At 47.9% G+C, this 12,426-nt stretch overlaps 1 protein-coding gene across 2 annotated transcripts in view; it reads left to right on the top strand.

Annotated features, from left to right (window-relative positions):
* Nucleotides 1-12,426, top strand: part of CDH23 (cadherin related 23) — a 1,682,716-nt gene that overhangs the window by 1,027,913 nt on the left and 642,377 nt on the right. For both annotated transcript variants that reach the window (XM_068258239.1, XM_068258233.1), the window contains exons 18-19: nt 11,630-11,702; nt 11,931-12,047. In XM_068258239.1, coding sequence (XP_068114340.1) covers nt 11,630-11,702; nt 11,931-12,047 — 190 coding nt within the window. The remainder of the gene's footprint in view (nt 1-11,629; nt 11,703-11,930; nt 12,048-12,426) is intronic.

The following is a 12,426-nucleotide window of genomic DNA, read 5'->3' as shown; positions in this document are numbered from 1 at the left end:
GTATCTGCTGTTTCTGCCACTGAAAATTGTATCTGGAATGTGAAAAGGAAGGAAAAGGTTGAACACTGGCCACTGCATACCAGGGAACATGTAGAGACACAAAAGATGCGCCCTGCATTGTATGTGCTGGGGCTGTGTATGTCAGGGCATCTATTTGTAGAGCTGGCCCAAATGGTTCAAACGTGAACTTGTTAGTGCGAACAACGCGAGTTTGCGTTCGCGTCAAAACGTGAACTTTATGCGAGTTCGACCCGCCCCCTATACTACATCATTGGGCTAAACTTTAACCCACTACATCACAGTCAGCAGACACATGGCAGCCAATCAGGCTGAACTCCCTCCTGGAGCGCCCCCCCCCCCCCCATATAAGGAAGCAGCCATTTTCTCACTCTGTGTGCTGCTGTATTAGTGAGAGAAGGGAGAGTCATTGGAGAGATAGGGATAGTTAGGTCTGTTCGCTTGCTCCTTGCTGATAATTGTTGATGAAAAGCACCCCAAAACAGCTCTTTTGAGAGCTAATGTTCTTGTGATGTGTTTTTTTTTTTTTTTGTGGCCCACTGACATTGCATATACAGCCCTTTCTGTCGCAGCTGGCCCTTGCTAATTGCTATACTGTGCCAGGCCCAGCACATTCAGTGCCTAGTGTGACCGCATGTTGTTTTATATACCAGCAGTCAGTGCATCCATTTTCCCTGCACCTGTGTGACTGCTAACTGTTTTATATACCAGTTAGTACATACCTTTCACTGCATCTGTGACTGCACATGGTATTATACCAGCAGTCAGCCAGGCCGCAATTATTTTTCTAAAAAGGCAATACCCAAACTGTACCATGATGTTGAAAGGAAAGTGGTGTCATCTCTGGCACACAGTGTTGGATCAAGGGTCCATCTGACCCCAGATGCCTGGTCTGCAAAGCACGGTCAGGGCAGGTACATTTGACCCAAGATAATAAGGTCATTGCTTCATTGTGGACATACCGAATTCGATCAGCTGGACACTTGGTCACTGTTGTTCTGTCATTGAGCTACCTCAGCCCGACCATATGGGCTCGAAAAACCGCTATCGCCTGCACTCTCTCCATGGTGCGCACCAGTCCAGCACGGCCATCACTACACACAAAGCTGTTTGTGGTGCGTTACACAGCGAGTTTGGTCTGTCAGTGTGAAGCAGTACACTAATTACACTATCTGATTGATGTATACACACGCAAGATGTTTTAAAGCACTTTATGCCTCCAATTTAGCAATCCTATGTAATTTCTGCCCTTAAAACTCTGGCTGTGCGTCAAATCCGTAATTTTCCCCGGGACTTTTGGCACGTATTCCACTACGCCATGCCCTCCTCCAGGTGTTAGACCCCTTGAAACATCTTTTCCATCACTTTGTGGCCAGAAATAGTGTTTGTAGTTTTCAAAGTTCGCCTGCCCATTGAAGTTTATTACGGTTCGCGAAGTTCACATTCGAGGTTCGCGAACCTAAAATCATAAGGAAAAAAATGCCACATGCTATGTATACAGAGTAAAAGGGCACAGTGCAGCATCTTTTTTATTTTTTTGTACCATAGGTTAGCTAGAAGATGTCAAAACTATATGCAATTACATTTGTAGACATTCAGTGAGCATTCCTATGCAAGTTAATTACTGCAGCTAAGCAGCTGAATCATGTGAAACAGGGTGAAGTATTAAAGAACTGCAGATGACCATCAAGGTTAATGAACAGTGGCGTAGAAATAGGGGTTGCAGCAGTAGCGACCGCATCGGGGCCCTTGGGTCAGAGGGGCCCTCCCTCAAGCACAATATTAGCTCTCTATTGGCCCTGTGTTGGTAATAATCATTTCTATAGATGCTTTAAATAGTAGTGATCATTAACAAACTGTTTCCCATCTCCTACTTGCACCTCTGACACTATTGTAGTCCTTGGCAGGTTTTGGTGCGCCATATCAATTGTTATGTATAGAGTGCTTGGGGGGCCCCATGTACAACTTGCACCGGGGCCCACCGCTTCTTAGCTACCCCACTGTTAATGAATGTCGGTGCAACCACTGAACCAACTGCATTTTTCAGTGCTTCACATGCATGAGGGCAGTGGATCCACACTTACAGCTGTCAGACCATAAGGAATCATATTGCAACACTGATGGTTTACCATACATGTAGGCAGACCATGCATAGTTTGTCTTCAGGCAAAGGTGAGTGCTATTAAGACAGTGGGGCTAAGAAGAAGTTTAAAGAGAACCTGAAGCAAGAAGGATTGAGGCTGCCATATGTATTTCCTTTTAAGCAATACCAGTTGCCTGGCCATCCTGCTGATCCTCTGCCATGGACTGAATAAGACAAGCCAAACAACATTTGTATTGCGCTTTACTCCTGGTGGACTCAAAGGGCTTGAGCTGCCACTACTAGGGCGCGCTTAGTAGGCAGTAGCACTGTTAGGGAGTCTAGCCCAAGGACTCCTTGCCAGCTTACTGAACAGGAAGAGAAGAGTTTTAAATCCAGTCAGAGCCCTTAACCATTACACAATCCAGCCACAAGGATGCAGCACATCAGATGTTTCTGATATTTTTATCAAATTTGACAAGAATAACTGCATGTTTGTTTCTGGTGTGATTCAGACACTACTACAGCCCAATAGACCTGCAAGGCGGCCAGGCAACTGGTATTGTTTAAAAGGAAATACATTTGGCAGCCTCCATATGCTTCTCGCTTCAGATTCCCTTTAAGTTAAAAACCATATATAATGATGATTGTTATCAAACGATGACCAGCGCTTACTGTTGGCGCAGGCGGCGTCCTTGGCAGTGCCCTAGCCTGTAATGTTAATTAAAGCTGAGGTGTGCCAGGGTACTTAGTTTCAGCGCACTCGGCACGACAGTAGATTTGTTGAGCGCAGCATTATGATTGTGATGTGATGGTAACACAGTCGTCAAGCAGACATTTTTCTTTGGTAAGGAAGTAGAAGGAAGGGTATTGTTTTGTGTAGGGATAGTGTTAGAGGTAAAGGCAGTTAGTAAGTTTGTGTAGGTGTAGCAGCAGTGAGTAGCAGTAGTAGTAAGTTGGTTAGTGTTAGGCCACATACACACATCAGACCATAGTCTTTTGAAAATGAAAGATCACAGACCGATTTTACCCCCTTCCATGTAGTATGAGAGCCAAACTTACACAGTCTATTCTATGGAGCTGAACTCCCCATCAGACAGAAATCTTTGCAAGATGCTGCACACACAGATGCTGTACAGACACAAAAGATCGGTATCTGCAAAAGATCTGTTTCTGTCAAAGATCCGTTCCTGCAAATTGCATTCATAGTTTATGAGATCTGCAGATCATTATACACACCTTGTTTAACTGACATTCATCTGCAGATCAGACAATCATCTGCAGATCTGTTAATCCATCCTGGTGGATCTGATCTGCAGATGAATGTCTGTTAAACAAGGTGTGTATGATGATCTGCAGATCTCATAGACTATGAATGCATCTTGCAGGAACGGATCTTTTGCAGGAACAGATCTTTTGCAGATACTGATCTTTTGAATGTCTACAGCATCTTTGTGTGCAGCATCTTACAAAGATTTTTTTCTGATGGGGAGTTCAGCTCCATAGAAAAGACTGTGAAGGTATGGCTCTCATACTACATGGAAGGGGGTAAAATTGGTCTGTGGTCAGGCTCGGACAGAGCCGCCGAACCACCGACGGTTCCATCGGTGGGCCCCGACCCGACTGCCCCTCCTCCTGACCTGGGGGCCCCTAGAAGGCGTGCGCTGCATGGGAGAGCCGGGGAGGGCAGCCCGACTGGTTTTTTTTTTTTTTTATGTCCCTTAAAAAAAACTCTTTTCCCCGGGGGGGCCCCCTCCTATCCTCCCCCTCCCTCACCTCGGAGGGCCCCCCTCCTGTTACGAGCGGCGGGTACAGCAAACTTCCGGAGAGGTAAGGCAGAAGATAGAGGTCCAGCTGCCTCTCGGGCTACGCTGTCTCCTCTATGCCGCTCGCACTGCTTCCTGGTTTAGTGCGAGCGGCATAGAGGAGACAGCGACTGGGAGGCAGCTGGACCTCTATCTTCTGCTTTACCTCCCCGGAAGTTTGCTGTACCCGCCGGCCGCCGCTCGTAACAGGAGGGGGCCCTCCGAGAGTCCGAGGTGAGGGAGGGGGAGGATAGGAGGGGGCCCACGGGGAAAATAGTTTTTTTTAAGGGAAAAAAAACCCCAAAAAAAACAGTCGGGCTGCCCTCCCCGCGGCTTGTAAGGAGGGGGGACACCCAGGTGAAGGGGAGCATAGGAGTCGGGGCCCCCACTGGCTACCCACCCGGCTACCTAACTGCCCACCCTTCTGCCTACCCTCCCACCCGGCTACCTAACTGCCCACCCGGCTACCTAACTGCCTACCCTCCCACCCGGCTACCTATCTACCCACCCGGCTACCTAACTGGCTGCCCACCCGGCTACCTATCTACCCACCCAGCTACCTATCTGCCTACCCTCCCACCCGGCTACCTAACTGCCCACCCGGCTACCTAACTGCCTACCCTCCCACCCGGCTACCCTTCTGCCTACCCTCCCACCCGGCTACCTAACTGCCCACCCGGCTACCTAACTGCCTACCCTCCCACCCGGCTACCTATCTGCCCACCCGGCTACCTATCTGCCCACCTGGATACCTATCTACCCACCCGGCTACCTAACTGCCTACCCTCCCACCTGGCTACCTAACTGCCCACCCGGCTACCTATCTACCCACCCAGCTACCTATCTGCCTACCCTCCCACCCGGCTACCTATCTGCCCACCCGGCTACCTATCTACCCACCCGGCTACCTATCTACCCACCCAGCTACCTATCTGCCTACCCTCCCACCTGGCTACCTAACTGCCCACCCGGCTACCTAACTGCCTACCCTCCCACCCGGCTACCCTTCTGCCTACCCTCCCACCCGGCTACCTAACTGCCCACCCGGCTACCTAACTGCCCACCCGGCTACCTATCTGCCCACCCGGCTACCTATCTACCCACCCAGCTACCTATCTGCCTACCCTCCCACCTGGCTACCTAACTGCCCACCCGGCTACCTAACTGCCCACCCAGCTACCTATCTGCCCACCTGGCTACCTAACTGCCTACCCTCCCACCCGGCTACCTAACTGCCCACCCAGCTACCTATCTGCCTACCCTCCCACCCGGCTACATAACTGCCTACCCGGCTACCTATCTGCCTACCATGCCATGGGCGTCCCTACATAGGGCAAAATGGGGCATGCGCACTCCCCTGGCTAGCTGCTGCCCCCCCCTAGCTACCCGGACGTGGCTGGCCCGCCCGCCCTGGGGTGGCAGCGGAGAGAGAAAAGAAGCGGCAGGCACAGCGGCGCTGCCTGCCGCATCACTTAATTCTAAAGGGGGGAGCGAGAGAGGGGGAGCCCCAAGGTGAGGGAAGGGGGAGGGGGAAACGTCCTCCCTTCCCCACCGCTTCTCTTCTCTCTCCGCTGCCACTGAGGACACCTATAGATCTGGCTATTTAAACTGGGGACACCTATAGACCTGTCTATCTATACTGGGGGGCTCCTGTCATACCTAAACTGGGGGTACCTGTCACTAACTGAACTGGGGGGGCGCCTGTCAATACCTGAACTGGGGGCACCTGTCACTACCTGAACTGGGGGGCACTGTCACTACCTAAACTGGGGGCTCCTGTCACTACATACCCTGGGGGGCACCTGTCACTACAAACACTGGGGGCTCCTGTCACTACATACCCTGGGGGGCACCTGTTACTACCTTAACTGGGGGGCACCTGTCACTACAAACACTGGGGGCTCCTGTCACTACCTAAACTGGGGGGTATCTGTCACTAACTAAACTGGGGGGCTCCTGTCGCTACCTAAACTTGGGGGTCCTGTCACTACCTAAGCTGGGAGGCTCCTGGTGCTACCTAAACTAGGGTGCACCTGTCACTACCTAAACTATCCAGGCCAGCCCAGCATCACCACCAGCCAACCAGCCCAGAATCACTGTCAAAAAGGCCACAGCATCACCACCAACAGTCAGGCCAACATTTACTTCAACCAGCCAAGTACAGCCCAGCATCACCGCCAGGCCGGCCACAGCATCACCGCCAGGCCTTTCAGCCCACACATCATCCCCAATCCAGCCAAAAACAGTATTGCCTGGCACAGCAGCCAGTAGAGGAGAATTCAGAAGCCAGGTGAGAGGTGTATACCATATTAAGTGGGCATTCTGCCTATTTATGTGAAATGCTGTTTATTTATGTGCCTCATGACTGCTGAATTTGTCTTGTTGGGGGCCTCATGGTTACTGAATGTCTTGTTGGGGGCCTCATGATTGCTGAATTTGTCTTGTTGGGGGCCTCAAGATTGCTGAATTTGTCATGTTGTCATATTTGTCATATCTAACCTATGCTGAGGGAAACTATTCTGGCTACCTATATTAGCCCACTGCCTTACTGTTACAGTTACATTACAATTACCCCCCACCCATGTGATGTCATGTCCACACCCATTTTTTTTGTCGCTGCGCGCTTTGCTTTTTTTTGGGGGGGGGGGGGGGGGGGTGTTGGTAAATTATCCGCACCGGGTGTCAAACACCCTAGCTACGCCACTGGAGGGGGGCACAGCTTGGAAGGGGGGGAATTGGGCACAGAGCGGCGGGGAGGGGGGGAAGCGTCCCCCCCTCCCTCACCTAGGGCCCCCCCCCCTTCCGCGCACCCCCCTCCTCCAGAAGTGCAGCCAGCAGCGAGCGGAGAATAGCTACAGAGATGATGCTATCTCCGCTCCGAGTCCGCATGCCGCTGCCCTGCTGGTCTCTGACTGTAGTGTGTGACGCTGTCCAATCACGTTCTCGCAGTACTTCCTGCTAGAGCGTGATTGGACAGCGTCACTACAGGAGACAGAGACCAGCAGGGCAGCAGCGGCATGCGGAGCGGAGATAGCATCATCTGAAGCTGGTAAGCTATACTCCGCTCGCTGCTGGCTGCACTTCTCGAGGAGGGGGCTGCGCGGAAGGGGGGGCCCTAGGTGAGGGAGGGGGGAGGCTTCCCCGCTGATCTGTGCCCTCTGCCCCCCCTTCCAAGCTGGGGGGGACTTGCATTGTGTGGGGGTATCTCTGCCACCAACCTGATTGCATTGTGTGGGGGTATCTGCAGCCAACCTGATTGCATTGTGTGGGGGTATCTGCAGCCAACCTGATTGCATTGTGTGGGGGTATCTGCAGCCAAACTGATTGCATTTTGTGGGGGTATCTGCAGCCAAACTGATTGCATTTTGTGGGGATATCTGCCGTCAACCTGATTGCATTTTGTGGGGGTATCTGCCGTTAACCTGATTGCATTGTGTGGGGGTATCTGCCGTCAACCTGATTGCATTTTGTGGGGGTATCTGCCACCAACCTGATTGCATTGTGTGGGGGTATCTGCCGTCAACCTGATTGCATTTTGTGGGGGTATCTGCTGCCATTTGACTACTTGATGAATGATCATGAGGCATGTAACTACTTGAATATACAATGTATCTGGTCGGACCTAATCTCTGTGAATAACGCCGCTACTTATTTTGTGTTTTGTATTTTTTTTTTTTAAGTCTGCCCATGACTCATCATGACCACGCCGATGTTCCAGTGCATGGTGACACCCATTTAGTTTCGCATTTAGACATATCCCTATTGGAGACTGTCCTCAGAATTGCTCACAATCTATTCCCTACCATAAAGTCATGCAAAATTTCTAAAGTACATGTGTATGTGAGCCCAAAATGGGGGGGGGGGGGGGGGGGGGGGGAGGGAGTAGGAGGAGGAGAGGGGGGTGGGCCCCAGGCTGAAACTTCCTTGGTGGGCCCTTGGTGTCCCAGTCCGACCCTGTCTGTGGTCTTTCATTTTCCAAAGACTATGGTCTGATGTGTGTATGAGCTTTTAGGTTACAGGGGGAGCAGACAATTTGGGCATATGTTGACTATTGCACAATTTGGGCACTGCTATTACCATACATACTCAAACACAAGGTGTGTGTGTGTGTGTGTGTAGGTGTGTGTGTGTGTGTGTGTGTGTGTGTGTGTGTGTGCGTGCGTGCGTGCGTGTGCAACAAGTGAAGGGAAGCTGTATATGAGATAGTAATATGGTGTTCATTTCGCAAGGGTGTCCTAAAGGTGCCCATACATAGTACAATTTTTCATTTTTTTTTCGATTAGATAATTTAGTTAGATTATTCCTTTACATCGAATATAAAGATTTTTCCAGCATGTTCGATCAGATTTTTCTCAAAAAAACGGGATAATCGTTTGAATATCTTGATTAAAAAAAATATATATTTTCAACTTTCATTCGATCATTTAGGTCGAATAAACTGGAAAATCGAACGTTTTTACTGTATTGTGTATGGGCACCATAAGAGAGCAGATATGCTTGCTTGAAGTATGTTAAATATATACTTGCACTTTTACACTGGCATAGGAATGTGACATTACTACTGTTATAACAAAAGCAGTTTAGAGCCATATGCTTTCTTGTTAATAGACATTGGCCCTATAGTTATTTGAACTTGGTTATGTGGGTCTGACACAACAGTGCAGACCTGATATGTTTTCTGTTTTACAGTACGGTTCAGAATGATGAAAGCTTCTGTTTTTAATCTTGTATTGCTGCACTGTCACACGAATTACAGACCAACAAATCTGTGTGATGCTTGCCTGCAGGAGTTCTTCATCTGTAGTTTTAATCATAATCAAATAAACTGCAAAAGAACCCATATTACTATTTTTATCTGAATAACCGAATGACTCAAGCACTTGCTTTACACTTTATTTCCACTCCTTAATCACTGCTGCTTAGCATCTGTAATTTATTTGCTTAGAAAATCAGTGACACATTTTCTCTCTAACAGATTATCACTGGTTGTCTTTTTGACAGCTGGAGAATATAGTTTGTCACGTAGTAATAAAATAGAGAAAGTGTTTGGCTAGACTTGCATTTAATAGAGACTGAAACATTAAGACGTATGATGAAATCCTTTCCTTCAGCGGCAAGTGTACTCTCACCACAAAGGGCCATCATAAAATAAGAACATTGGTTTACTACCACTTGGGGATAAAAGGAAGTTAAAATGTTTTCAGTGCTAGCATGTCAGTGTTCATTGGGCGCAGCCCAGGTGGGAGGATAGTGCAGCACATGTGTTAGTGTGGGTACATATATAGCAGTCCCATGTATGCAGAGTGGTGATTTACTGTGTGAACAGCAACCCTAGATTATATATGTGCACAGAAAGTGGGTACATGTACAGTGACCACTTGTGCGCTGAGCTTCGATACATGGACATCAGGTACATGTAGAATATGCATATGATGGATTTATTTATTTATCAGTGCATCTTACACGTTACAATTGTCAACACAGCTCCACTGTGTGTAATGCTAGTATTTTTGTACATGCTATCGGTTAGACTGTTATAACCTCCTATTTCTTGGCCTCCATGGGTATTTGGGTGATGGATAGAGTGTTAAGATGCAATGCATGGTCCCTATAGTGTTGTCACTGTTATATTGTGCTGCTGCCTTTTACCTTCTGCTTACAAAGTTCTCATGTGCTGGGCGAGTGTATGGGTGGAATGTGTAAATTTTGATGTTGTAAGTTAATATGTGCTAAGCATATGGGTAGTGGAAGAGGTGATCTTGTAGCTGATAATACCTATTATTTTTCAGAAATTTATAATTGGGAAATAGTGTGCTTTGCATCATGTTTTTTTTTTCCAGCATTTTGGCACTACACCTCCAACACCACCACCTTCCACAGATTGGCTAACCCTAACCAATCTCCTAATCTCCTAATGTTTAAATTCTTCACTTAGAGGTATAATCCCTTTGTGTTGCTAGCAGTTTAGACATTAATGGCTGTGTTAAAGGACAACTGAAGCGAGAGGGATATGGAGGCTGCCACATTAGTTTATTTTTAAACAATACCAGTTGCCTGGTTACCCTGCTGAGCCTCTGCCTCTAATACTTTTAGCCATAGACCCTGAACCAAAACTCCCCCCCCCCAGCTTTAGGCCTCAGTGTAGAGGGGGGCCTCGCTATGTTGCTGGCGGCTACACATGTGAACAGCCCCGTTCTTGAATGGACATCTCTCGCCGTGATCTCCTCCTGTCACCAGGCCCACTCTCTTCTTTTGTCGCCGCTGCGGGGTTAGCAACCTATCTCCATGGTTACCTGGCGCGCCTCTCATGATGTCAGAGGTGCTGCCGTAAGTAACCATAACAGTAATATGCGGCGAGAGGAGAAGAGCGTGGGGAGAGCAGGAGATCCTGGCAAGAGGAGTCCACATTGGAATGGGTTTACGTAAGTCACTTTGTAACATGTACTGGGACACCACTTATGTCTGGCAATCTATAGTGCAGCACCTATAGCTCGCAACCTATACTGCGGCACCTAAAGCCCGCTATCTATACTTAGGGCACCACCTATACCTGGAAACCTATACTGCAGCACCTATAGCTCGCTACCTATACTGGGGCACCACCTGTACCTGGCTACCTATGTTGGGGAACCTATAGCTTAGCTTGCTACATATACTAGGGCACCTATAGGTCCCTACCTCTGTACCTGGCTAATCTATACTGGGGCACCTATGCCTGGATACCGATACTTGGGAGCACCTATGCCTGGCTACCTATACTGAGGGTACCATGCCTGGCTACCTATACTGGGGGACCTATAACTGGATACCTATAAAGGGGGCACCTATACCTGGCTAGGAAAGGGGGACAAGATCTGACACAGAGGGGGATAAGATGACACAAGGGGAGAAAAGAGGCACAGGGGGGACAGAAGTGACCCAGAGGGGAACACAAAGGCACAGGGAGAACATACATGGGTACATGAGGGGACACAGAGAGGACAAAAGAGGCACAAGCTGAGGTGACACAGAGTGGCACAAAAGAAGCTCGGGGAAAACACTGGGGGACTAAAGAGAACAGATTCAGGTTAAGTGGGGACATAGTCCCTATCTCATTTGTTAACCGGGGACTACCTATATTTTACTAGTATTTGGCTCCACCCACATCATGTCATGGCCATGTCCACTTTTCGCTACACTGTGCTTCGCTTAGCTGCATGCTTGTTTCTGGTGTGATTCAGACAATACTGCAGCCAAATAGACCAGCAGGACTGCCAGACAACTGGTATTGTTTAACAGGAAATAAATATGGCAGCCTCCATATTCTTCTCACTTCAGTTATCCTTTAAAGGACAACTGTTGAAAAGCGATATGGTTGCTGCCATATGTATTTCCTTTTAAATAATACCAGTTGCCTGGCAGCTCTGCTGATCAATTTGGCTGCAGTAGTGACAGAAATACCTGACCTGCTGCATGCTTGTTCAGGGTCTGTTGTTAAAAGTTTTTTAGAGGCAGAGAACAGCAGGATGCCAGGCAATTGGTATTGACTGAAAGGAAAGAAGTATAGCAGATTCCATATCCCTCTCGTTACAGTTGTCCTTTAAGCTATTTTGATGGGACAGCAAATTACAATGTTGTCACATGAAAAGATATAAAGATAAAATGAGGTGTACCCAGTTTTTGTCAGATACCGTGTATATTTTGATCTTAAAAGCTTCAGATTTAGGATATATTGTTTGTTTTACAGGACGAGAATGACAATCCACCCACATTCAGCCGGTCTTCCTACGTAATCACAGTGCTGGAAAACATCATAGCAGGTGATGTGAATTGGCTTATGCTAGGTACACACCATACAATTTTCTGTTAGATTCTTCTGTTAGATTTACCTACAACATGGAAAAAATGTATCTGGCAGGTAAATCTAAGAGAAAATCTAATAGAAAATTGTATGGTGTGTACCTAGCATTATACCTCCTGTACTCCCTAAGCACCTACATTTTACAATGATGTGCACAAATTTATACACACTTTCATCTGTTTTTCAGGTGCCACTGTGCTTCTTCTAAATGCTACAGATTTGGACCGATCTAGAGAATATGGACAGGAATCCATTATATATACCCTGGAAGGCTCCCCTCAGTTTCGGATCAATGCTCGATCAGGTGCTGATATTATTTGTTTTGATTATGATAAAAAAATATTTTATTAGATCTAAGTTTGCTGCACATTAAATGGATGTGCAGGCAAATATCTTTCCATCCTCCTTGATGTTTGGATCCAATCAAGTGTTGTCTCTCTTCTGTTCTGCCTGGAAGTCTATGCTTCCATACCACCTCCTCCCGATCATGTGGCATACCTCCAGAACCAGAGGTATGCAGCATAGAATGTGTGGCTGTCAGGAAGATCAGTGGAGTCCTGTGGCATCACTGGAGCAGCTAATTAAACAACTGACCCCAGTCCCTATACTTACGCCACTTAGTTTGAGACTATATTGAGACTAAATCTTAATAATTTGGCCTGCATCTTAGACTAGGTTTTTCA

The sequence above is a fragment of the Hyperolius riggenbachi genome, chromosome 10 (assembly GCF_040937935.1).
Source record: "Hyperolius riggenbachi isolate aHypRig1 chromosome 10, aHypRig1.pri, whole genome shotgun sequence".
In the NCBI taxonomy this organism is placed as follows: domain Eukaryota; kingdom Metazoa; phylum Chordata; class Amphibia; order Anura; family Hyperoliidae; genus Hyperolius; species Hyperolius riggenbachi.
The sequence above is the reverse complement of the archived record's forward strand: the minus strand, read 5'-3'. Positions and strand labels throughout refer to the sequence as shown.